At 39.0% G+C, this 27,970-nt stretch overlaps 1 protein-coding gene across 1 annotated transcript; it reads right to left on the reverse strand.

Annotated features, from left to right (window-relative positions):
- Positions 1 to 652: 652 nt before the first annotated feature.
- On the reverse strand, positions 653 to 4,945 carry LOC134818466 (2',5'-phosphodiesterase 12-like). The gene is made up of 9 exons (XM_063828036.1): positions 4,592 to 4,945; positions 4,325 to 4,501; positions 4,065 to 4,193; positions 3,726 to 3,868; positions 3,471 to 3,599; positions 3,163 to 3,235; positions 2,026 to 2,339; positions 1,676 to 1,828; positions 653 to 1,358 (listed from the first exon to the last, which is right to left on the reverse strand). Exons 1-9 carry the CDS (start codon positions 4,908 to 4,910, stop codon positions 1,233 to 1,235), a joined length of 1,563 nt encoding a protein of 520 aa, XP_063684106.1. The 5' UTR covers positions 4,911 to 4,945; the 3' UTR covers positions 653 to 1,232.
- Positions 4,946 to 27,970: the final 23,025 nt, after the last annotated feature.

Consider the following 27,970-nt stretch of genomic DNA (forward strand, 5'->3'; position numbering starts at 1 on the left):
AACAATTCAATAATTTCAATTAAGATGTTCAAGGAATGTGTTGGCGAAATCTATCCTCGATTGGAAATCACGGTCCAAAAGTTTGTGTTTCTTTGTGATTCGGTAGGCCCGGTTAGAAAGGTCTTGCTTTAGGATTCGCTGAAGGGTTGTTCTGCTGAGGTCTAAGGCAGGAGCTCGTTTCCGGGTGCCAATCTTAGGTGTGTCCATCACGTCACCAACAACCATCGTGATGTTTTCTACAGTCCTCGCAGTTCGTCTTCTGCCGACTCTTCGCCGATCGTGTGCAGAAAACGTAAACTTGATCTTGTGATGAATGTCAAAGCAGCTTTTCCGGCAAGGGGGTGGTCGGTTGAATTTCATCTGAAATTGTCGTTTAATCTGAGGGTAGAACTCCCCATTTTCTTTCTTCAGGTAGACGAACAATCGTTGTTCTGCAGTAAAGGGAGGATAGTGAACCATTTTTATTGATTGTAAGGAACCTGCGAATAGCAGGGCTAACAAGCCCTGAAATGGTGACACCACCATAAATTCGTGTGATAGCGTTTTACTTTTAGGTGCTGTCAGCTGTATAGGCCGGCCCATAAGCAGGCTGCAACCAATCAAGCGGTGCATGTGAGCCAAACAGGCCATTATCCAAGTGACGAGATCACTGACTGAGTGCTCGGATCACGTATCCGATGAGTTTTGAAATGGTCATAACTTAGCCATATTTTAACCAATGAACTTGAAACTTTGGGAAAGGTTTTCAATTATCAAGCCAAATGTGTGCAAAAAATTTGGAGTTCTTAGCTTAAAGCGTTCTCATTTTATGAAGACAATAGTGAAAAAGAGGGAGTGTCACGCCACGCCCACTGTAATTGGGCGTGGCTTACGAAACTTTCAGGAAATCTAAGTTTGACCCATATCTATAATCTCTGAAATTTTGGTGCAATTTGGAGACGAATTACGTGAGTTATTAAGAGGTTGCGTGTGGGTAGTCACTTATGGGCCACCCTGTATATAAAATTAAAACTTACTAATATTCACACCACGTAACCAAAGCACATCAATTATTAATAATGTAAATCACATTTAATTGTTTACTTAATAAAACAAAACTGTTTGTAATATGATATCATACTGAATAATATCAATAATAACTAATCCCCGAATTTACAAATTCAACAAAATAGTCCATACACGGTCAAAGATGGAATTAATATTTCACAGAAAGTGCTAAAAGTTGTTAAGATCTAAACAGTATCTGCAAGTAAGATATCAGATATAATGGGAAGATGATCAGAGGGGAATATAGCACTAGGACATCCCTCACTTTCCTCCAGATCAGACAGATTTGGAGATGGAGTCACGTGGCCAACCTGGAAATTAGAAAAAGGGTAAATTTGAAAGTACAAATCACACAAATCAAAAATTACGATCTCTACGATATGCGACAAGATTAACGCCATCTTAGGCCGCGATGAAAGTGATGACTCCTCGGACTAATTTAAATATATTCCTTCTGTAACGTCCTCAATAAATTTATTTAATTGTAGTTCTAGTTGTGAAAATAGTTTTGATATAAAATCCAAACATTAGCTTCTATCTTTTTAAGACGAAAACAAGATAGTAAAGTGAGGATTTATTTGTAATCATTATGATCAAAATAGAGATTATTATAGCTTCTCCAACTAACCGTTGAATTTTCATCACACACGATATAATCTATAACGTCTTTAAAGTCAGCAGTATAGTTTGTGTAGTTTGGTTCACCCCGGGCCAGAGTAAGTTTTAAAGGATTCCGAACATTTTTATGCAAGAAGTTTTGCAATTCGTCCCCATTCTCGACCTGAATATATTATGTTGTGTTGTGAAAATTTGTACCTTTCTAACGTATGGAAATCGAAGTAACTGAAAATTGTTTCGAAGAAGTGCGCCACCTGAACACCCATTGCATAAGCAAAACAGTCTAACTTGTATTGCAAAACAAAACAAAACAATAAATAAAATACAAATAGTAGCTGAGAATAAGAATTGTTCAGATACCTGCGAGACCACTCCATCAGTGAGATAAGCATGAACTAAACTGGTTGTCTGAGAGTTCATATCACCACAAATAACCACACTGACACCCTCCCCCTGCTTCTGATAAACCTTCCTAACAGCCTGGATCTTGCTACAGAGGGCATGTATGTGGAACAGTGCTATTATGTGGTATTTAGGATTCCAGTACAGATGTGTGTTGCCAACTATTACTAGTTTCTTGGATTCTTTGTTTTTTAAAACGACTATCTGTGACATGATCGATCTGATTGATATGTCTCTCCAGGTTTCTGGAAATTTGCTGTTCATTTGGTTACCTGGAGTTTCTAGTGTTAACTAATTTATCCAAATATTAACATTTAGAATTTCCAGTTTATACAACTAACCCGTCAATATATTAACGGTTTCCTTCTAATTTAACCACATCTGTGTCGGGCCGAATTCTACACAGCTTAGTCTGGTTACACTCGTGAAGCAATCAATCTAGACAGGTTGTGTGCATTATTATATGATATTACTTACTTTAAATTACGATGTCAAATGTATATTTAATAATCGTTGCATATTATCGATTAACAAGAAATGCGGCCGCTTTTCTTTTGTGGATGGCCGCTCAATTTCCCGATCCGTGATGGAGTATTTGATCATATTCCATACCACCTGTGGACCCCAGTCTTTACTGTTTATAAGCATGCAGATATGGCGGAGTGACAGGCCGAGCGCCGCCCAGTTGATATAATTCCATATTTAATTTGAAAATCGTGTATATTTCTATGTAACCATATGTTTATTGTTTATGCAACCTGACACGGATCTGTGCAAAATAGTAATACTAACTCAAAATAATAATAATATGCTATCAATTAGTCCCGAGCGGGATGCGTACATGATGAAATTAACAATGTACTTGAACATTTCAGCACCGCGCGCCAACAATTGTTTAATTCAGATTTTCGCGCAAAATAACTTTGCGCAGGCAGACACGTGGGCGAAACGTACGCAGACACGCACGCTCGCACGCAGGTACGGTCGCAAAGCTACCATATCCCAAAAAAACCTCGATCGCTAACCCTTGTCCTTGACTCTTTTGTGCCTTCGGCACTTGAGTCATGGATCGGGAAAAAATCTGTTTGAACTTACCAAGGTCGATCAAGTCCAACATTTGAGAGTTTTCTTGATACAAATCTGGTAAAGGGAAACTTTCATACTGGCACTGAAAAGTGAAGCACTTTTTAAAAAATCAATTACTCATACTCTGTTGAGGACTGAGAATGCAAAATTTGCTCATAAATAAACAGGAAACTAGTACAAATAGAGTACAATGCGAGGTAGAAACGATGAATTTAATCTAATGTAAAAAAATCTAAAAAAAGAGTAACTGGGTATTACAATCAGTATAATGTTCAGATTATAATATTATGTGCACTGCTATTTGCAACATAACTTACTTCTTCATACTGGTCAAGTTTAAAGAAAATAGCACAACCAGCTTTGAATCTTCCTTTTTTCACTGTAATGTGTCCCTGGTACGACTGCAACATTGGCACCAGATATTTGCTAAATGTTTTATCTTCAACCTGAGCAGTTTTACATTGGTTTCCTTGAAAGGTGGGCAGATATCAATTCAGAATTATTAGTTTCTTCTTTTAAATCATAACTTAACTGAATACAATTCAATACTGACCAGTGCAGTACTAACTTACTTCTTGCAAACAGAGCAGGTGAGGATTGTGAGCCCAAACTTCAGCCACAATTCTTGGCTCTCTGTATTCCCTGGCCTGGTACTTCTTTGAACAGTAAGGAAAATGGTTTGTGATTGGCTTTGTCTTAGATTCCATAAAAACATCTGCAAACTTAGAAATCATTAATTCTAGAATTTACAAGGCTGCTAAATGACTGTTCTTATGTAATGGCGGCCTGTTATGGACCACAGCTGTTTTTTATTTCTTTAAAAGTTACCCAAAAACACAGCTGGAATGTTTAAAAGTCACCATGCTTGTGAGAAATTTATTTCTTAATGGGTATTATATAATGTTACTCACCAGCCAAAATGTTGTAGGACATAAGTCTTGTATAACCATATTCTATTGGAACAGCTCTTGAGAGCAATATGTTGGTATCTTTATCGTCAATTACTGGACCAATAACATTAGAAAAAACTGTCTCTACTCCTGTAAAGAAATAGATGATTACAACATGGAAATGGAAATAAACTCATGCTCCACATGTGCATTGGCCATCAATTACCATAAGGAGACATTATAACCAATGTCTAGTAACAATGACAGAAATAAAGACTTACCCACAGCTTTACTCGAAAGTCGTATAACATTTCCGACCAGCTTTTGATACAGCAATAGCACCTCTGAAGTTGAGATTTGTTCCCATGAATCACTGTCTTTAGCTTTAGTCTCCCAAGTATAAGTGAGGTCATTTAAGGTCAAATCTATCAATTTGACTGTGGGGGAGATCGCCAGACCTGATAACATTAAATAATAAGACCAAAATCTACCAACCAATATAGTCTGTAGAAATTTAACTTGCCAAACAAAAAAGATTTGTAACCAACCTGCGACTGGTGTATTGGGAATCTTTAGAGATTCGATAGTAGGAGGATCAACCAAAATCTCATAAACAATGTCATTACAAACGAATTGGTTGGTTGGGATTAGAGCATCACACAACTCGACAGTTTTCTTAACAGTAGTTCCTCTACAGTCAGTGAGAGCTACTGTTTTAACTTCAGTGGGTAATTTTGATTTTATCCTGTTGACAAATGCTTCCACAGTCTCATTTGATGATCGATCAAAGCGTTTTGTTTGATATGGCAGGTGAAGAAGTATACATAATCTATTCTTTGACAAGGTACGAACCACAAGACGGTTCATGATGTCATTTACAGTACATGTATCTGTAAAATTATTAAATTACCATTTTTAATAGTAAAATACAATGTTTGTGTACTGAAAAGTACCCTCACGGCTCACAGTAATATTTTTATGAAACAAAATAGGGTGAAAATAACTTGTACAACTGCTACTTGTTTGTTAAGAAAGATGTATATCCTGTCATCACTCCTGGAGTAATGGATATTATATGTTTATTTCAATAAATATAAGAAAGATAGGTATTTTGGCAATGTCCTCCTTAGCCATCAATCAAATATTTTTCAATATTGTATTCGATAAAGAATTAATGTTGGTGGGGCAATATTTATTATATATTTTTTTCACATTACATAGTACGATGATATTTAGTAGACAGATGGATGTGATGTCATAAATTTTACTTTACTTTACATTACTTTGTACTTTAGCAAAGATGTAACAATAAAAACAGCTTTAAATTAAAATAAATAGAATCATGCAATATGATATGTGTTAAAGGACATGTATGGGCTTAGTAAAAGATGGAACTAAGTGTGCAGAACTACCCCAGGAGTTGCAGATAGGCTCACTCCTCTGGAACAAGTAACACGTGATGAGTTTATCCCAGCTATCATCAACAGGCTGTTTAGCTGCACTGATGAACTAAGGAACATAATGGCTCTACCACCAAGATATGGAGGATTGGGTATACCAGTTATGATGGACATGGCAGACCGAGAGTACAAATTCTCATGTAGAGCCACAAAACCCCTTAAAGAAGCTATTCTCAAGCAGGTAGACAACTACACAGAGGACTGGAGAGTAAGCAAAGGAGTGAAAACTGAGATAACAACTGAACGAAATCTCTTCTATCGACAAAAACAAGCGGAAATACGCCAGGAGCTCGAGTCAACACCACTGGCAAAGTTGATGTTCCGACTAGCTGCTGAGAAAGGGGCAAGTGCTTGGTTAACAGCACTACCTTTAAAAGAGTATGGATATCTGATGAACAAACAACAGTTCTCAGACGCAATAGCACTCAGATATAACCTAAACTTAAAGGACAGCCCTAAGACATGTACGTGTGGCCAAAAGTACTCAGCAAACCATGCGCTCATCTGCAAACTCGGTGGATATGTGTCACTGCGGCACAACTCGCTGAGAGACACCTTTGCTGAACTAATGAGAACTGTGAAATGCAAGGATGTGCAGACTGAGCCAGTTCTTCTTCCAGTATTATATAAAATTATTCAAACAATATACACATAATATATAGCAATGACCCTATATAAAAACAAACCTTTAAGAATATAAAAAATTCCCTAAACACTCAAAAATTACCCTTGGCCTTGTGGCTCCAAGTTAAGATCTAGACTGTTTATATTAACAATGTTTTTTCTCGCACCTCTGTCTCCACGGAGAGAAATCACTGTTGTTCTTAGGATTTCAAAGCGAAGGCGCTTTCTGATGTAACCTACAGCATCCGAGTACCTCTGGCCAGTGTGGTACTCCATCTTACTGGCCAGCTTTTTTACCAGTCTTTCAGCCTCACTACCCATTCCACCAGAAGTCGAGAACACTAAAGGTGTGAAGCTTCCTTTCTCCACTTCAAGAACCCAAGGTTGTAACATCGCTTTTTCTCATTTTCATGGGACTGGTACATTGCTGGGATCGATTTGCTTGCATTGGAGGGGGCTGGGGCATGAAATACCCTTACATCAAAATATGCCCTCTCTGGAGCATTCCAAATCGATCTTGCAGAAATGTCCAGCCTAGCTTGGTCTCCAAGTACTGTTCCCTTAGGCAACTTCAGACCATCAACTGGAAGAAGAACTGGCTCAGTCTGCACATCCTTGCATTTCACAGTTCTCATTAGTTCAGCAAAGGTGTCTCTCAGCGAGTTGTGCCGCAGTGACACATATCCACCGAGTTTGCAGATGAGCGCATGGTTTGCTGAGTACTTTTGGCCACACGTACATGTCTTAGGGCTGTCCTTTAAGTTTAGGTTATATCTGAGTGCTATTGCGTCTGAGAACTGTTGTTTGTTCATCAGATATCCATACTCTTTTAAAGGTAGTGCTGTTAACCAAGCACTTGCCCCTTTCTCAGCAGCTAGTTGGAACATCAACTTTGCCAGTGGTGTTGACTCGAGCTCCTGGCGTATATCCACTTGTTTTTGTCGATAGAAGAGATTTCGTTCAGTTGTTATCTCAGTTTTCACTCCTTTGCTTACTCTCCAGTCCGCTGTGTAGTTGTCTACCTGCTTGAGAATAGCTTCTTTAAGGGGTTTTGTGGCTCTACATGAGAATTTGTACTCTCGGTCTGCCATGTCCATCATAACTGGTATACCCAATCCTCCATATCTTGGTGGTAGAGCCATTATGTTCCTTAGTTCATCAGTGCAGCTAAACAGCCTGTTGATGATAGCTGGGATAAACTCATCACGTGTTACTTGTTCCAGAGGAGTGAGCCTATCTGCAATTCCTGGGGTAGTTCTGCACACATAGTTCCATCTTTTACTAAGCCCATACATGTATGCACTGTATGCTATTTGAGGTTCTCTTGATGCTATATCATTTAATTGTTTAAGATCACGACACCATTCTTGAACTTTTTCCTCGATGAAAGCCCCTTTTCCTTCATCAGTTCCGATAAAGCTGCCCAGATATCGTCGACCAATACTTGTCACATTGACATCTGGGAACAAGTTTCTTGCCTTCTCTTCGTGCTCAGGCTTGACTATCACCCATGTCTTGGAAGATTTAGGGTTGTAACCAAAAAGTGGTCCTTTAATGCAGAGGTTATCCCACCATTTCCTCATTTCTTCCAGTTTTCCCCCAGCAGCAGAGTCATCAGCATACCAGATCTGAGTCACTTTTCTCTCAATGTTTCCTGCATCAATCAATGGTATTGTACCACATGCATAAAATCCCATAGCAGGTGGATCACCTTGTGTTGTCCCTTCTTCACTAAAAAGATGTTCATCTTCTCCTGCAATAAACAGTCTAGCAGGCATTCTGTAGGTGTTCATAATGTAGGTAGCAACTTCTGGACATACAATATACATGTTGTTAAGAGCTGCCTCTCGGTTCAGCAAGTTGAATGCATTCTCTGCATCCACTAAGATGATGGCTTCAGTTTCAGGATCTTCAAAGCAGTCCCTCGCAGCATGAACAGCTGCTTCCACTCCTCCCTGAAGACCAGCACACACTTGAATAGGAGCAGTGGCACCAACCAGATCCTTCTGTAGGAGGGTCATCACTGTCTTCCCTATTATCCTTCGTAAGACTTCACCAATGCCAACAGGCCTGACGCCAGGCTTTTTATCCAGGGGAACAAGTCGACATGCTGTCAATGAGGTCAACATCGTTGGATCCAGATTCCTGACACATAGTTTCCTTGCTATCCCTGCTATAGCATTGCATAGATCCTCACACTTCTTACCAAACTGTTTAGAACACAGTAGTCTCTTCCACGCATCCGCATCCATTCCTGAAGGCCCTGCAGCACCCTGTACTCTCTTTGCTGCTTGTCTTATCGATTCCCCGTCAATACTGTCAAAGATAACCGGCTCTACTCTCCTCACTGGTCCACTCTGACAGCTTCCCTTTGATGCAGGTGATGCCTTGGGATGCTTCTCTTTCAGTACTTTTATCACATCTGGAGTGGGTTCAAGAATCCCGGTGGCATTTTCGCCAATCCACCTCATTGCTGCACTGACTTTACCTTTCATCATAAGTCGAGTGAAGACTCTCTCAACATGGCCATGTTCATGTTTCCCCTTTCCCATTCTTCTCTGAATCTCCTGTCCTTCTCGCAGCAACTCTTCTAACTTACCTGCCTGCCACAAAACAAGCCTTCTCTTCAACACTTCAGTGTGTTCCTTTGCTTTGGATCTCTTTGAGGGTTTCTGCAACAGTAGTGATGGCATTATCATCAAAAGGGTCATGATCACTGATTCCATAGTACTGCCTGCTGAAAAATTGTTGGCCACTTTAGTCATTTCCTCAATGAATGCTTTTCCTGCAGCCCCTGAGGGAAGCAGAAATATGTTTCTTCTCCATTTGACTACAACACCATATATTCCCTCACATTGTGTTAGAACTTCCCAACTATTCCATGATCTTAATTTCAATTGAGATGGATCCCTTACATTTTCATAACCTGGGAAACAGCACTCCTTTCCCTCTTCTTCCACAATATGAGGGTCCTTTGATATTGGAGTAGATGGTTGTACACTTTCTTCGACCTGTCTCCTCAACTTTCGGATAGCTTCAGTTATGGGGTTTTCGTCTTCGTCTTCGTTGCTCTTCTCCTCCTTGCCACATCTTTGACATGACCACTCAGAATCCTCATTTTCTGCTAGGTCTTTAAACTGCAACTCCGACAGTCCACTACATGCCGCATGGAACCATCGTCCACATTTTCCTTCACATTGAATACAATCACATATCTTCTTCCAGTTGATGGTCTGAAGTTGCCTAAGGGAACAGTACTTGGAGACCAAGCTAGGCTGGACATTTCTGCAAGATCGATTTGGAATGCTTCAGAGAGGGCATATTTTGATGGAAGGGTATTTCATGCCCCAGCCCCCTCCAATGCAAGCAAATCGATCCCAGCAATGTACCAGTCCCATGAAAATGAGAAAAAGCGATGTTACAACGCAAGGGTTCTTGAAGTGGAGAAAGGAAGCTTCACACCTTTAGTGTTCTCGACTTCTGGTGGAATGGGTAGTGAGGCTGAAAGACTGGTAAAAAAGCTGGCCAGTAAGATGGAGTACCACACTGGCCAGAGGTACTCGGATGCTGTAGGTTACATCAGAAAGCGCCTTCGCTTTGAAATCCTAAGAACAACAGTGATTTCTCTCCGTGGAGACAGAGGTGCGAGAAAAAACATTGTTAATATAAACAGTCTAGATCTTAACTTGGAGCCACAAGGCCAAGGGTAATTTTTGAGTGTTTAGGGAATTTTTTATATTCTTAAAGGTTTGTTTTTATATAGGGTCATTGCTATATTATAATAATAATAATAATAAATTAATGTTATTTTGATACAGCACCAAAAGGTTAAATAATTTAAATTTAACCCTTATGCTCAGCTGTAGATGATACCTAAATGACAGTAGAGATCGTGCATCTCGCCTTGGACTGGAGTAAAAACGGAAGTTTATAGCTGCAAGTTAAATCCTGACTAAATAAGGCAGAAACACCTTTAACAAGAAGATATCCAAGAAAGGTTAGCAGGTTTTCTAACAAAAAATATGAAAAATAGATGATGACCACAAGAAATCTATGTATTCATCTGAGACTCATAAGACTAACAAAAAGATATACAAGATAATAAAGATGAAAAATCATAAAATATTAAAATTTCTGTAAGAATCTATAGAACTCCAAATATACAAACAATCTGAATACTTCAATATACAATACAAAATTATTAAAAAAGCTTACTGCAGAACAGTAACTGATGTTACAGAAAATCCAATACAGTCATGTCAAATTATCTGGGCAACATACAAGTCTAGAGACGGTGAAATAAACAGAGTGGTAGAAGATGCTAAAATACTTGAGACAAAATACAAAGAATAAGGCAGCTTTCTCCTGGGTGCCAACCCAAAAAATGTTGGTGTCCCGGGATAGAGCCTCCTTTTCTGACCTACACTACAATTTTGTTGGCAGACACAGTGAAACACAGAAAATAATAATATCTCGAATGTTGCCCGAAAATCCTGAAAAATTAGTAGCCTAAAATAATTTAATTTAAAGCGTAAAATGACCTGCTATAGGATGAAGATTTTAAAAATCTTCTGATAATGTATTATTTACTCAGTACATATCAAAGGACTTTCTAAACAGATGAGCTTTTAGTTTTCCCTTAAAGTCATTGATGTTTACACATTTCCTGATTTCTTGAGGAAGGTTGTTCCATAATCTTGGAGCAGATGAAGAGAAGGCTCTTGGTGGACTGTTTATAGGGCAATGAAGAGACACATCTCTGCCACCACTGGGATTGTACTTGACAAGGTTTGACAGGTATGAAGGTGCTAGTCCATGGAGCAGTTTGAAAGTTAGCAGGAGTATTTTAAATTCAATACGTTCTTGTACCTTGAACCAATGAAGTTCTTTTATGTAGGGCTCAACTTCTTCTCTCCTCTTTAGACCTTTAACTAAGCGACATGCTCTGTTTTGCAGAGATTGTAGCTGTTTCAAAACAGAATGATTAGTACCATAGTAAAGTGCATTGCAGTAGTCAAGGGAACTAATAACAAGAGATTGTACGATGATTTGCATTTGATCTTCAGAGAGGAATGGTTTCATCTTTGCAATATTCCGCATCTTGTGGCAGTTTGCAGCTTTAAGCTTCTTTATCTGAGGATTTAGAGTCAGAGAGGAATCCAATGTAAAGCCAAGGTTTTTGGTAACGTTAACAAGTCTTATACAGACAGAAGATTTTAGGAAGACACCACCAATTTCTAATTCTGACAATAAACGTTTTGAACCAAAAACTATAATTTCAGTTTTAGTTGGATTCAGAAGAAGGAAGTGATTCGTCATCCAGGTCTCGATTTCTCTAAAACAGGAGGGCAGGTCTTCGCTGAGGACTTGATATTCTGTAGCGGATGAAAATGACTTGTAGATCTGGTGATCATCAGCATAGCCATGGATCAGAAATTGCTTTGATTTTACAGAAGAGTAAATTGAGCGGATGTAGATATTGAACAACACAGGGCCAAGGACAGAGCCCTGTGGGACACCAAACTTTATTACAATTTCTTCAGATTCTAGGTCACCTATCTTGACTTTTTGACAACGACCACGGATGAAGCTGGTGAACCATTTCAAGGCTGTTCCCGCAATCCCAATCTCACACTTCAATATATTGATCAGTTTGATATGGTCAACTGTGTCGAATGCAGCACTCAGGTCTAAAAGCATTACAACTGTTGCTGTGTTTTCATTAGTGGCTATGAGGAGGTCATTGACTATGGTAATGAGGAGTGTTTCTGTGCTGTGATGCTTTTTGTAACCAGACTGGTGGTCGATGTTGAGATTATTCTTGGCTAGATGTTCATTGAGGCATTTTAATACAAAGCGCTCAATGAGTTTACCGATGAATGTAAGATTAGAGATGGGTCTATAATTCTTTAAGTTCTCAGTGTCTAGGGAATCTCCTTTGATCAGGGGAGTGAGATGTGCTAACTTGATTCCCTCCATACTTCCGGTTGAAAGAGAAACGTTGATAATATCACAAAGGGTAGGGAGGATTAGCTCAAGGTGCTCTGACAAGAGTTCTTTAGGTAGTGGATCAATCGATGAGGTTTTGATGCCAGATTCTTTGATCAATTCTCTTACTTCAAAAATAGTAGCTTTTCTAAATTCAAATAATTCCTGGCCATTGAAGTTTGGAGAACTATTAGTCACAGTAGTGTTGGGAAATGATGTTCGGATTTTCTCAATTTTTTCAGTAAAATACTGGTTAAAGGCATTTACAGTTTCCTGAAGATTTTCTGAAGATGGTAAAGTGAGGTTCTTTTCTTTATCCAGGAAAGTGTCTACAAATTTGTAAAGGCTCTTTTGTGAGTGTTTGTATTTTTGGAAAGTATTAGAGAAAAACAGTTTTTTCTTTTTGAGAGTCAGCTCTGAACAGTGCTCTCGCAAATGAACAAAGATATAATGATCAATTTCGAGACTTGACTTTTTCCAGGCTTTCTCAGCCTTTCTTCTGTCGGCTCTTGCAACTTTGTATTCGCCATCAAACCAGGGAGCAGTGGGAATGTCTTTGATGGTTTTGGAATATTCTGGAGCATGTACATTTAGTATATGTTGACACCCATTGTTAAATTGAGTCACAACATCAGAGAAGCTCTTTTCTTCAAAAACCAACTCAGATAGAGCAACAGATAAATCACCTTTAAATTGTTCCTGATCTATGTCTCTGATCTTTCTAAAGCGTATGACTTTCTCACATTTGTCGATGTCAGGAGGCTTATGAAGCTGAAATATAATCGGATAGTGGTCACAGGATGGGAAGCTTTTGGCCATGTTTTGCATTACCTCAACAGAAGTTTGATCTACTACTTTGTGCGAAGAAATAACAGGATCAAGGATGTGACCTTTTTTATGTGTTGGTGAGTAGACAAGTTGATGAAGCCCAAAAGATGATAGTATGGTGCTCCACTCGCTCATGTATGGGCAGAGATTCTGTCAAGGTGCATATTAACATCTCTGCATAGCAAGAAATGCTTGTATTTTGAGAATGCATCCGCCAGGAAATCTTCAAAATCAGAGAGGAAATTTCCCAAGGACCCAGGTGGACGGTAGATACAGGAGCAGAAGACGACAGACCCATCAACGAGTTTCAGTTTTGCGTTAATTGCCTCAAATGATCCGTCATTGTTGGCAAAAACTTTGATTAGACGAACACATGATTTGTAGATTATGGCAACACCTCCACCTGATTTGTCTTTGCGATACACTTGGTAAAGTTTATAGCCATAGTTTTTTATTATTGCAGTGGTGTTGTTGTTCTCATCAGTTAGCCATGTTTCTGTAACAAAGAAAATAGATATGTTGTTATCTTCTAAAAAGTTCATAACATGGTCAACTTTGTTGTTTAGAGAGCGAACATTCCAGCTTGCACATTTCATACTAAGGCTCTTAACTCCAGTCTTGTTCTTCACCAGTTTTTTTTGGGTGTAATATGAGATTGAATGCTTAAGCTTGTGCTGTTCAAAGATATAGGCTGGGCATGATCTATCTGTGGCTGAGTGTGTGTACTGTTCATCAGTTCTCTGAGAATTTTTACAGTTAGCACAGGAGGGTTGAAAGGAATGTGTGTCTTTATTTGTTCATGAGTTAGTTTCATGATCTTCAGTGCAATGAGCACAGACATGGTTAGATGCTTGGCACTGGGCTGAGTAATGACCAAACTTTTGGCATTTATTACATCGTTTGATGTAAAAGTGATCATACACCTTGCAGCGGTACAAACCTATCGATAGGAAATTGTCACGATTTTCGATTAGCTTCCTTATGGCATTGCTCACTCTAACAGAAGCTTGAAACAGTGGTTTTTCTGTTTGATAATTTCGTTGTTTGCGGACTGAGAGTACAGAGAATGTTTCACCAGAATCAATGAGGGACTTGATGTCAGGGTAAAGTTTCATAATGGTTTCAAAGAGATCATCGGTTGTGATTTCATCTCTAATCCCGGAAATGGATATTGTAGGCAATTTGGTTATAGGTTGCTTGAGATCAGATTTGGGAAATTTTTTGGAGATAGATTGAACTAGCTTTGTTCGATCAACTTGACTAGATGTGGTGATAACTGTCTCACCTTTCTTGTTTTCGAAGGTATTATCTACAAAAATGTTATTTTCTGTGATAATAGTTTTAAGGTCAGATAATGGAACTTTTTCTCCCCCTTCAGAGACTATTACTGAAGCTGGATGCCTCAGTTTTTCTACTCTGCTGCTGTCACGCCAGGGATTTTCGACAACACCATTAGAGCCACCAGTTTCATGGTTATTATTAACTGGTGAAAGGGTTGGTGATATGGAACAGTTTCCTGCGGTCAAACTTAATCCATGAAGAGTGGCAGGATTTAACAAGAGATTTTTAATGGTGTCTATGTCAGCATCTAGTTTTGACATTTTTGTTTCAAGGGTGTGTACATGGGTTTTCAAATCAGCAGCGTTTCTCAGGTTTGCTAATGTAACACAAGAGTCACAATGGAAGAGGAAACTTCCAAAACGTTTACCTTTCTGTTTTGATTCAGTGTTAGCATTGAAAGATTTCAGTAAGGATGGGGAGCATACATTATCAGGAAAGTTAACACGTTTACCGTCCTTTATTTCATAACAAGTAGCGTGAAAATTGCTCTTACATTCATAACAACATACCACTTCTCCTTTAGAATCGAACGAGCAGTTTCTGCAGATTCCATCAGCAGCTAACATACGTGGATCGTTCACAACAAAACAAGGGGGGCTGGCTCTATCATCATTATCATTATCATTACCATTGTCATGTTGCCCCTGTAAGACATGATTTGAGGAGTCCAGCCCCTCTGAGTTTTGATCGTGATCTACCATTCTTTTGGGAGGATGGAGACAGATATAAAATCTTTTATGATGTATAACTCAGAAGTTTCGGGGTCCTCAAATTATTTGTTATATAGTAGTGTTGAAAGTATTAAAACTGTATTAAAACTGTATTTAAAAATTATGTGTATATTGTTTGAATAATTTTATATATTAAATAAAAAATATGTGTTAAAGGATCAACCATATATTACTGAAACAAAATTTTTGCAATCTTGGAAACCTGAAGTGCCACTTAAGTTACTGGAAAGTTACTTGTCGGACAGAGAGCAGTGTGTGTCTGTCCTGGGCGAAGTATCAGACAGACTTCCTGTTCTCTATGGCGTTCCACAGGGGAGCTGCCTTGGGCCTCTCCTGTTTTTAATATACATAAATGACTTAACAAACTCTCAACTCGATAACACTAGCTATGTCTTATTTGCTGATGATACAAACATATTTGTAGTTGCCAAAACTAGAGCAGAGGCCTACAATAATGCTAATAGGGTCCTACGATCAGTCCACGAGTACACATTGGCTAATAAATTACATGTTAACGCCAAGAAAAGTTGCTATATAGAATTCAATACAGCTAAAAGAAAACTTGATGATCAATCTTTATTAATTGAAAATAGACTTTACCTCAATGGCCTACCTCTCTCAAAGGTGCAGGAAACGAAATTCCTGGGAGTAATTGTCGACGAAGGCCTAACTTTCAATCCCTATAGAGACAAACTAGTTAGAAAACTCTCGTCCTGTTCTGGGAGGCTATACATGATTAAGGATAAAATTCCATCATCTATCCATAAGGACCTGTACCACACACTGTTTGAAAGTCACCTATCTTATGGCATTACCGTTTGGGGAGGTGCAAGTAATAATAAACTTCAACCACTATTTGTAGCCCAGAAAAAGTGTGTTCGTATCATGTTTGGTGACAAAAAAGCATACCTTAATAAATTTATGACATGTGCTAGGACTAGACCTATCAGTGAACAGAAACTTACTAGCAAATTCTTTGAGAGAGAGCACACCAAGCCAATTTTTGCCCGTCAATCACTCATGACATTGCATAATTTATACGCGTATCACTGCTGCAATGAACTTTTTAAAGTCTTTAAGTATCGAACACCAATTGCACTATTTGAACTTTTCTGTTTGTCTAAAAGACCCGGCAAAGAAACTCTTCTTATAACAACCATGCCCTCAAACAGTTTCGTTTACAAATCTAGTTGCCTTTGGAATTCATTCCGTCAGATGTTGGCACTGAACGACCTTGAAATCACTCATGGTGTATTCAAATCAAAGGTTAAAAAAGTCATTCTCTCGTCTCAGGGTAAAGGTGACAAGAACACCTGGGCCCCTTTGGCAAACTTTCTGAACTCAGGCAGCTTGAACAACTAAATTTGAAAAAGTAAAACTTCTTGTCTGAATGAACTATTAGAACCTCAAGAAGCTGATCCGCATGTCTCCGCTACTAAAATGTTTAATGAGCCCAATCACTCATCACTTAACAGTTTAATCTTCAAAGTGAGTTGTACAATCTAGGTTGTTTTAAGTAGCTGTTGATAGTGTAAAACAGGAGTGACTTGATCGTTTTCATAACTTCGATTTACAATTTGTACCATAATAAAACTAGCACTGCCATGGGGTTCAAAAAGGGTCATTGTAAGCCTCCAGCGTAATGGTCCTAAGTCTCTGCCCCATGCAGTGCCTGTCAGCATCAGCTAACAGAATAGCCCTAACATAACGATCAAGCCACAAATTAGGTTCTATAATGATTTAATATTGTTGAATAAAGAGATTTGAATATAATATTTGTTTTATTCTGAATATTTGTTTTATTCTGAAGTTATAAAATATATAACGAACCTACTACCCCGTAGCAAATTTTTTGTTTCCATGCAATAATCTTTGTTTTACTATATAATATACTTGACCTTAATGTTACATTTTATCGAAAGGAGTCACGGAATATATAAAACAAACTATAATGAGAGACACCAAATGTGTAATAAAACAAACATCAATTATGAAAAAGAAAACTGAAAGTGCTTCTGAAAGAAAACCAATCCGTGCACAGAGAACAAAATACATTTTTTCGATATTAAATGAGTAAATTAATTTTATTAACGATGAGCTTTTTCAATCAAAAACATATTTACCCCAATACTTCACATAGCCATGTGTCTACGCGTACTGCGTGACGCGCTTGTTGCAAAGCGGCGGTCGCGCTACTATACTGCAAGCGACAGAGCTCTGGCGAGAGCAACCCAAATACCAGAATTTTTAATTAATTATATTTTGTATTTGTAGCGCAATACACGATTGGGATGCGCTTGTTTCACGTTTCATGCCCGTAGCTGTATTGACGAAAAATATATATTTACTTGGAAGAAATATAGACTAGTAACATTCGTCAATGGTGCAGTCTATATTTCCGCCTTGGAGGACTTCACTGCTTCGACGCGCCGCGCGAACTAGCATTATTGCTTCGGATCGTCGTCGATCGTTGCTGGGCGGCGCTTAGCCTGTCATCCCGCCGAATCTTTTGTCATACGTTGTATGACCCGCCGCGCACTTCGTGCGCGGCTCCCCTGTATCGTTAACTTAGTGAAACGCGAACGACTCGTTCCGAACCATTTGTTTCCATGCTTCATCGAAACCAGCACACACTCCTTGGTGATCTAGATTATAACGCTTAGTCTAGATTTCGATTGATCAAGTATCGATATTGAATAGGTACATGGTTGCTCAAAACAAATCCTGTCAGATGAGATCGTGCAGACGGAGAATTACCAGTTTTCACACTTTCTCTTTTCAACTTTCTCTTTCACTTTTGTTCAGTTGTACAAACATACTTTGTTGCAACATGATGCGGAGTCCTTCTATATCCGGAGATTTCCCAAAACCACAGCCAAGGTAGCAATGGGGTCGTTGTCACCGACTTTATCGAATTCAGCGAAGTTGGTAGTTTCGGTCAAGGTTATGTAGAGAGTGTCAGAGTAGGGGCACTGGAGTACTGGCAGACCCAGATCTTCAAGCACAGCTCTTCTTAAGGAAGTTATTCCTCTCAACTATCGGACATGATTCCGCTAAATGACCGCAAAACAATTGTGTAGTTCGTTGTATAGGTAGTTAATAGTGTGTTCTATCTTGTAATGCTATACAACGTTGCTATCATTGAGGCTAACATTGTGGTTAACAATTGTGGCTTTTTTTGTGGTCCGCTGGCAGGAGATGTTGTGAAAGTGAACATGGAGTTTTCCTAGCGTAGAGTAGGGGTTGGGTTAGTGCCAGACGCCAGCTGATTGCGTGGTTGTTCCCATGTTCGGCAGAGGTGGTCAGGTAAACAGTCTTATCCGTTTTGCTTCAAGGCGTAAGAACAGGCCCCCAACTTTGGTCATCTGTACTATCAGCATGCCCATAACCGTTCGTTGATTGGAGCCCCTTGCGTTAAGCAAATAGAAACTTTGCGTTTGGCCTGAGTGAAGAGGTTTTGGACATTGATTTCTTCTCTATTTCGGCCACAATAAAAATAAGGTCGGTTTACTCAAGTTACTAAAGATTACATGTTAGTAGTACTTAGAGGAAATTGATGAATATCTTGGGTGTTCAGCAATAGAAAGATGTGATTGTAAGTAGGTCTTTTATAATTATAGAGTATTAGGTATATACTGCAGGAACCCGCTAAACCCTAAAATGGTGTCAAGACTTAAGAGACTAAAACTAATAATACCTATTTAATTAGGTTTTTGCCACAATTTGGGGTCCAAATTTTGGAGGGCACTATAAAATTTTATTCATTGGCCAATTTTATTTTGTCATGCTGATTTGGAGGCCATAAAGCATGTGACCAGTCATAAAAGTTTCCAGTTGTGTATCTTTTACGGTTTGTGCAGAAGTCGCGTTAAAGTGATCCGTGGTGTCAGTTAATTGTACGGATAAAACACATATATATCGTCTCGCTTTATATATAGTATCAAACGGGAATTCAAACGATTTCAAAAGTCTCCAATTACAGGTTACTGTCTGAACCAGATATAAATAGTAAGATATTAGTAGTAAATGGTCTTATAATCTAACAGCAGATGGTAGGAGAGTATACGTTTAAAGTAAACATACCGATGAGGGTTGGGGGGTGTGTCATAAAAATAGCATAAAATGTCAATTAACCAAAGGTTTTTCTAATTTTTATTATCTCATTGAAATTATGCCATTTAGTGTGTCCCCTTATATACATTTTTAACTTTCAGTGGGCAGAGGGGAGTGCAGCGGGGTCTGTTCAACTTCAATCACATATTTCTGGTGATAAACCTGTGTTTCTAAAGTTTAAATAGTAGATATGCGTGCGGCAGTGGACAGAAAGAGTTGAGGAGAGCATTGTTACAGTTGGTTGCTTCTCAGATATAAAGGCTTAATAAAGGGTGATGGCATTTCATGTGCGAGTGCAGTAGTAAATTCTATCTAATGACATGGGGACATTGAACTATAACGCAAACCGGCGTGATTGAGCTACCTAGAATCATGTAAGGTAGATCTGCGTTAAAGGGGGCGGGGGGGCGGTGCAGACCGGGGGTTGTCCGAGATCATTTCAAAAATTTTTGATTTGTGGATTTGACCTCAAAACCCATATCTGAATATGGGCGAGTGACCGCTGGCAGTGTCTCTCTTTCCCAAACAAAAAGAAAATGATATTAATTTGATTGACGGCTTGCAAAATGCAAAATGTTACGAGAATGACATCGGTTCGCTCGCTTTTCCACTTCAATCTTTCTTCCCGCCGAATAGAGATCAGCGGAAATGCGGCTGAGTTGCCGACCAGTAATGATACGGTGTGCAATATCCAATACCAAGCTATATTGTATATAGTACTCCCAGTACACGCACTTACGCTGCATTTTAATACTTGCCATGCACGACTTGCCAGCGAAGATCAAAGGATATTAGCTTGAAACACTTTACTAATACTAAACTAACTAAAACATTAGTACGGAAAAACACGTGATTCGAGTAAACACTCTCCGAGTACGGACAAAAATCTGTGACGAAATGCGACAAAATCTGTCACGGTATATAGCTGTGCGGGCATGCCTTGTTGCACAATCCAAGATTGGTCGGGAAAAGAGTTCTGCAGTAGTCGAGAGGTGAGGTCGTGTGCAAGGCTAAATTGGTATGTCGGGATCATTGTCAAGGGTGTGGTTGGGCTTATGCTTTGGGTTGGGTTTTGGATAGGGTAGACCGTAGGGTCAATGTTTCGCTACACCATTCGCTACACCGTGCGATTAGGACTACTAAATCCTATAACTATAAGTTACAGGACAATTTTTGTTGAATGATTGACTAAGAGGCCAGGCCAGCAGTTGAGTGAGTTGTCTTTAGATGATAGCAGGGATGATCCAACCCTAAAGTGGAGTCAGACTCAAGAGCCTAAATTTATTTTAGTAAAATAATTATTACTTCTTTTTCTGATTTAAAATACAACGGCTTTTTTTGAAAGCCGTGTATTTTTGCACAAATCAGTGGAACGTGTACTATGGTGTTAGAGCTAGTCAGTAAGGAGGAAGATAGAAGTTCGGTGTTTTAGAACTCTTCTCAGTGTACGGGTACTATCGGTGTAGAGATAGTCAGAGGAGAAGATATAAAGTTCGGTGTTTAAGAACTCTTCTCCAGTGTACGTGTACTGTCGGTGTAGCGATTTATTTTAGTAAAGGTCGGTGAGACTAGTTTACTTCGTGTATAGATAGTAACTGTCGGTGTGACTAGTGACAATTGTAGTACTATTGTGGGTGCGGTGATTAAGCTTTGGAGAGAAGAAGCAAATGTCTTGTTGTATTAAACCCACTTTTATATTAGTAATTTGTTGGAAGTTAGTCTTGGAGATGTTATCTTTTGACTCTTAAGATTGCGAACAAAATGACGAAGCAGAACTTTAGGCTAGAAACTTTATTGTATGAAATAATATTCACGTAACTACGTCAAAAATTAACTATCCAGAAAAATCACGTTTAAATGCGACTATAAATATAGACCTTGAACTATTTGTTGATACATTGTTAAATATAAATAGTTAATCTCTGTGTTAGTCAGTGTGTATGTGAGAAAGCGCGTTAGCAGTGTGACCTAGCATACTAATATCTAGATAAACTCAGTGTTTACAAGTTGTTATTTGACTGTATTGATTGAATATTTATTTACTATCATGTGTAGCTTGCGTGTATCCTTTGTTTCGTGTTAACTATCTAATCAGTTTCAGTAGGGTTTTTCCCAAAAAAAAAAATAGTTTCGCTACACATTTCGCCTCCCACCTATTGAGCTATTACTATAAGTTACAGGACAATTTTTCGCTGAATGATTTGGACTAAGAGGCCAGGGCCAGTGATGAGTGAGTTGTATATTTAGAATGACTAGCTGGAACCTGGCCACACCGAAAGTGGTGTCAAAGACTCAAGAGACCTAAAACATTATTTAGTAAAATAATAATAGAGTATTATACCACATTGACCGGGCGAACTGATTAGTTACTTAAGAAGCAATGGAAACTCGATTTTTAGATAAAAGAGTATAGTACTTCAGCAGGAGCCATCATAAGGGACTTTTAAATCTAAAAAGATACGTTAGTATGGTTAGTTTCTAATTAAAAACTAGAAACTCTGAAAAAGAAACTGCTGTGAATATGAAACCCATCGAAAAAGGGTGAAGGGCACCAACGTCTTAAGGTCTTTAAAGTCTTTAAGGGACTTTAAGTGCAGTCTTGTTTAATACATATCATGAAACGGATGTTTGCCCGCCATTTTGATTTGTTTCAATTGTTCGAATTATACTTGGCTCCTGCTATAACTGCAGTCTGAAGCCACTCTTTTTGGGAAATAAGCAAAAATATTTTTTATATATAATAACATCTATATCCACCAGGGCGCTTGTCTAAAAGTCAACTATTAATCAGCTCTCAGTTAAACATGAGTCTCCTTTCGGCCGCACTGGCGTCGTTTATAGGTGATGGAGATAAGTGATCCATACTGGCACTGCATACCTGGACCTTGGGAATGCAGCCACCGTGTGTCTTACTCGCGCCCCTGCGTGGTCTAGGATGCTGCGCCAACATCACAGCTAATCCGCCACTCTAGCGCTCGTCGACCTCTTTTGAGCCGGGGAAACATTAAGAGTAGGTGTCAGTGACATAATGATAAATATGGTGTACGTGTCTTTTAACTAGTTGAATATTAATAGTTTAGGCCCAAAATTTGAGCAGTGTGGGAATTTCAATTTGTTGTTTTTTTGTGTAGTTTAGTTGTGGTGGAGTTTAAAGTCAGTTTTAGATACTACCTACGTTGCCATGTCTCGCGATCATGCGGCACACGAGTGCATGGCCAGCCCTACCGGACACAAAATAAAATATATTATATATTTCTCCGGGATTAATTCATTATATCACAGCGGAGATATATTTGCGCCGTAAATGCTGGCCGCTTTTTTTGTGGATGACCGCTCAATTTCCCGATACCGTTGACGGCGTATTTTATTATATACCATACAACCTGGGGACCCCAGGTTTTTACCGTTTTAGCATGCAGATATGGCGGAGTGACAGGCCGAGCGCCACCTCAGTTAATATTTTTCCATATGAATTCGAAAATCGTGACTTATTTCTATGTTACCATATACTTATGGTTATGACAATCTGACACCCGACCACGGATCTGTGCAAAATAGTAATGTACTCAAAAATTCTAATAGTTGCTATCCAAGTGTCAATTTGTGCCTAGTGGAATATGCACTAGGTGAAATTGATACCTATTTAACAAGGAGTTCTGGTATTATTGCGCTAGAACCTTTCAATTATTAAATAATTATTAAGCAATCTTACTACCTCTAACTAGTAACTCCCACTACAACTGGGGTCGTTTGACTCCAATGCTACTCGCCATGACTAAAAGACATTTATTGCAAATTTAGTGTACTAACGGGCGCAATTCTTGTTTATGATAAAGCACTGAAAAACTCTCCTTGTTTACAAATTTTACGTTTCGAATTGATGCATCACGCGAAAAAAAAAAGCACTTAGCAAGAGATTTTGAAGAAGCGAAAAGTAATAACTTTAAGGAATAACCTGATGGATATATTTATGATCATGAAGATTAATATCATAAATTTAGGAGCATTAAAACTCTTCTAGGGATTTAAATTTTAACTTTCGATTAGACGGATCACGTCGAAAAGAGCATTAGCAAGAGTTTTGAAGTAAGCGAAAAGTAACAACTTTAAGGAATAAATCTTGATGGATATAATTACTGATCTGAATTAAATTTATGTTCATTGCATTGCTTGCTATACTCTGAACAATTTGAAAAGTATTAATAAAAAATAAAGCTTGCGCCCGCAAGCTGATTAAGCTAGAGCGCTGGACAAAATTCAAAACACATACAAGCTACATAAGTCCACAGTTTATCGTCTTTTAGATTCCCGACTATATAGTGACAAACACTATATTTGAAAGCACTTTATAGTGAAATGTCACTATATGGAAGTTGTCACTATATAGTGTGTCGCTATATAGTGTTGTCACTATATAGTGCGATTTTACACGTTTTTAGCTATCAAAATTCTCAGAGAGACCCCAGGCAGCAAAAAACCAGTGTGATTTAAGTAGGAACGGACATACGGCTATCAGTGGGTCAACCACTGGACAGCCACTAAAGCGCCGTTGTAAGAGCACTCCAGGAACAGGGATAGAGCTTCGTGACGTCATAACACGTGTAGTGCCGTTCACGGCCACGAGTTATGACGTCACACCTCTTGACACCACGCATCAACTTTAACGCGAATTACGGCAAACCGTTAAGAGTATACAACTGAATCTTTTGTGACTGGGTCAAATGCTTTTAATGGCTCCAAATCAGCATGAAAAAATTAATAATTGGCAAGAAAATAACAATTTCAGTGCCCAAAATGTTGAACCCCAAAGTGGTCTCAAAAACGCGAATTGAATGGTAATAATTTATTTAGTTCTTGCGTCTTGACTCTTGACCCACTTAAGGGATAGACGGGTTCTGCTAGGAAACATAAAATTTCAGCCATGCAAAAATTACAATGACTATTTTTATATTCAAATTGATAAAATTTAGTACTGGCCAATTATATAGTGCTTAGTGCGTGGCTGAATGACAAATAACTAACTAGAAGAACAAGAAAAAATAAACTTGATTATATAATAATTACTTCGGTGACTCCAACACGAGCAAGAGGCCACATTAACGTTGGGGCTGTCAAATACAAATAATAAACTGCAACCCGTAGTAAGTGTAATTTAGTAGTTTATTGGTATAACATGTAGTTTGGTCACCTGTATTAATGCCGTTTTCTCAGAAAAGCCTGAAGGAAAGTCACTATCGTCGCCATTTCGAGATATTACGACTTTTGCGGGTTTTTTTTCTCCGATTCGAATTTGCCTAAGTCAAATATTAACACGTTGGTCGTTGCTTGAGTTTCAAATAAATAGTCAAAATTTTATTTGTCAAAAAAATTGACGCTTTGAGCCGACCATATTTTTAGAAAACAACCGTTTTATAAGGGCCATTAAAAATTATGGGGACGCTATTTTTCATACTGCTTGGATCACTTCTTTTTCTGCGAAAAATGTTGACTTACTTCCTTTTTGTTAAAATACAACCGGCTATTTTTGGAAAGCGGTTGTATATTTGCAGCAAATCAGATCGTGGACATGTTAGTAGGGAACCCTACGAACGAAATAGAGACTATTGAAAAGTTATACGTCTGACTATATTATATCATAATATTCCAACAATATACCACATAATATAGCATACTATAACAAAAATACCCTTTACGAATTTTACAAAGTTTCCCAAACACCACTAACCCAATCCTAGATATAAACCCCCCCCCCCCCCCCCCCCCCCCCCCAAATATATATAATAATATATATAACCAATATATCCCCCCCCCCCCCCCCCCCCCCCCCCCCCCCCCCCCCCCCCCCAAATATTACATTTAACCCCCCCCCCCCCCCTTCTGGCTCCAGTTAAGATCTATGACTGTTTATATCAACAATGTTTTTTCTCGCACCTCTGTCTCCCGGAGAGAAATCATGCTGTTTCGTAGGCTTTCAACAGCGAAGGACGCTTTTTTTTTCTTTAAAAACAATTGTATCTACAGCATCCGAGTACCTCTGGCCAGTGTGCGTAACTCCATTTTACTGGGCCAGCTTCTAACCAGTCTTTCTGCTTCCACCCATTCACCAGAAGTCGAGAAAACTAAAGGTGTTGAAGCTTCCTTTCTCCACTTCAAGAAACCCTTGCGTTTGTAAAACATCGCTTTTTTCTATTTTCTTGGGGACTGGTACATCGCTGGATGATTTGCTTGCATTGGAGGGGGCTGGGCATGAAATACCCTTACATCAACAAATGCCTCTCTGAAGCATTCCAAATCGGTCTTGCAGAAATGTCCAGCCTAGTTGGTCTCCTAGGACTGTTCCCTTTGGTATTCTTAGACATCAACTGGAAGAAGAAACTGGCTCAGTTGCACATCCTTGGCATTTCACCAGCTTCTCATTAGTTCTGCAAAGGTGTCTCTCAGCGAGTTGGCGCAGTGACACATATCACCGAGTTTTGCAGATGCGTGATGGTTGCTGAGTATTTCTGGCCATACGACTGTCTTAGGGCAGTCCTACTCTTTTAAAGGTAGTGCTGTAACAAGCACTTGCCCTTTTCTAGCAGCTAGTTGGGGAACATCACTTTTGCAGTGGTGTTGATCGGAGCTCCTGGCTATTTCTGCTTGATTTTGTCGATTAGAGCGATTTGTTCAGTCGTTATCTCAGTTTTTCACTCTTTGCTTTGTCTTCCAGTCTCTGAGTGTTGTCTTCCCTGCTTGAGAATAGCTTCTTTAAGGGGGGTTTTTGTGGCGTTTCATGGAATTTCGTACTCTCGGTCTGCCATGTCCATCTTAACTGGTACCCAAATCCTCATATCTTGTGGATTAGAGCCATTATGTTTCCTTAGTTCATCAGTGCAGCTAAACTAACTGTCTTGATCGATAGACTGTCTGATAAAATCATCTCGTGTTTACTTGTTTCCAGAGGAGTGAGCATATCTGCAACTCCTTTATCCTTATGTCTTGGGGGGGTCGTCTGAACACAAGTTCTATCTTTTACTATGCCATACATGTATGCACTGGAGTGCCTATTGAGGTTCTCATTGATGCTATATCACTTAACTGATTCGATCCGTACACCATTCTTTACTTTTTCCTCGAGGTAAGCTCTTTTCCTTGATCCATCCGATGAAGCTTGCCTAGATCATCGTCGACCAATGCTTGTCACATAAACATCTGGGAATAAGTTTCCTTGCCTCTCATGGTGCTCAGGCTTTGACCTATCACCCAAGTTTAGAGATTTAGGGTTGTATCCAAGAGTGGTCCTTTTATGCAGAGGTTATCCCACCACTTCCTCATTTCTTCCAGTTTTTCCCCCAGCAAGCAAGGTCGTCAGCCACCAGATCTGTGTCACCTTTCTCTCTATGTTTCCTGCTACAATCATGGTATAGTACCACAGCAAAAATCCCATGGCGGTGGGTCACCTTGTGTGTCCCTTCTTTCACTAAAAAGAGAGCTCATCTCCTCCTGCAATGAACAAGTCTAGAAGGCATTTGTAGGTGTTCATAATGTGGATAGCAACTGTGGAATACATTGTACATGTTGTTGAGAGCGCCCCTAGGTTCAGCACGTTGATTGCATTCTCTGAATCACTGGGATGATAGGTTCAGTTTCAGGGGTCTTCAAAGCAGTCCTTGACTGCCGTGGAACGGCCTGCTTCCATCCTCCCTGAGACCGTCACAAACTTGAATATGAGCAGTGGCTCCAACAGATCTTTCTGTAGGGGTCCGTACTGTTTCCTATTATCTTTCGTAATGACTTCCACCTATGCCTACAGGCCTGATCAGGCTTTTTATCCAGGGGAACAAGTCGACAAGCTGTTATTGAGGTCAACAGCGTTGGATTCAAATCTTTGTCAATAGTTTCCATTGCTATCCTGCTATGGCTTACATAGATCCTCTCACTTCTTTACATTGTTTGTTTTAAAGACCCGAGGGGCCACCCTTAAGGGCTTTGAAACCGGTTTATTGACAATATAATATATAAATAAAACTGAAATCGTACACATTCATGTCAATAATAACTGAAATAATATAATCTGTAGGTTAAAATAAATAATACTTTCTGTCACTTTATATTATATATATGATGTATAAAATGAATCACTTATTTTCCACACTAATTCACACACCAAGCTTTAATTCCACACACCCAAAACTTTAAATTTTATCAAAGATTACTAATGTCCTATTATATACGTTCTCCTTATCTCTAGTTAAAACAGTTCAAGGGGTGCAGCGTTTAACTTCATTTAGATTAAAACAATTCATCACGCTGGATCACGATGTTATTCTATCAAATCAAGGCTAGGCGTTATTTGAATTGATTGGCTGGAAGTTTTAGAACATGATGTGGTCAGTTGGAACTGCGGTAGCTGCTCAAATCACGCCAGATTTGTCATTCATGACGTATGATTTAAATGTAACAAAGAGTTGTAGATCAGTTTGAAGCTGTTAAGAAGGACAATAAAGCATTCCAGACGGTATGAAAGAGCTCAACGGTTGTTACAACACAAAGGTTCTCAAAGGTTAGGAGACATTTCTACACTTAAGATAGTGATCTATCTGATGCATCCTCTATGAAACTCGGTGACAAGGTTGTCAACAGGGAAAGGTATCTAATAGTCCTAATGAAATGAGGAAGGAGGATATCACGTTATCATGGGGGAAGTCATTTAATGTAACACGGTTGTAAGCGCCTTTGAGCGCAGAGACTTTGGATTCAAAATACATTAGAATGCATGGCAATGTATGTCTCTCCTCTGATAAGTGAGATCGACTTCGATCAATTTGATTGTCATGGTTCCAGTAATAGGCTTTGCAGACAA

The sequence above is a fragment of the Bolinopsis microptera genome, chromosome 7 (genome assembly GCF_026151205.1).
Source record: "Bolinopsis microptera isolate Bmic1 chromosome 7, MBARI_Bmic_1.0, whole genome shotgun sequence".
NCBI classification, from domain to species: domain Eukaryota; kingdom Metazoa; phylum Ctenophora; class Tentaculata; order Lobata; family Bolinopsidae; genus Bolinopsis; species Bolinopsis microptera.

What these genes read in the sequence shown, in the direction of transcription:
- LOC134818466 (XM_063828036.1), bottom strand. Translation starts at nt 4,910, where the DNA reads ATGAACCGTCTTGTGGTTCGTACCTTGTCAAAGAATAGATTATGTATA. An exon ending in GTCCTACAACATTTTGGCTG is followed by an intron (nt 3,869 to 4,064) that starts GTGAGTAACATT and finishes CTAAGTTTGCAG; the next exon opens with ATGTTTTTATGGAATCTAAG. An exon ending in ACCTGCTCTGTTTGCAAGAA is followed by an intron (nt 3,600 to 3,725) that starts GTAAGTTAGTAC and finishes AAAACTGCTCAG; the next exon opens with GTTGAAGATAAAACATTTAG.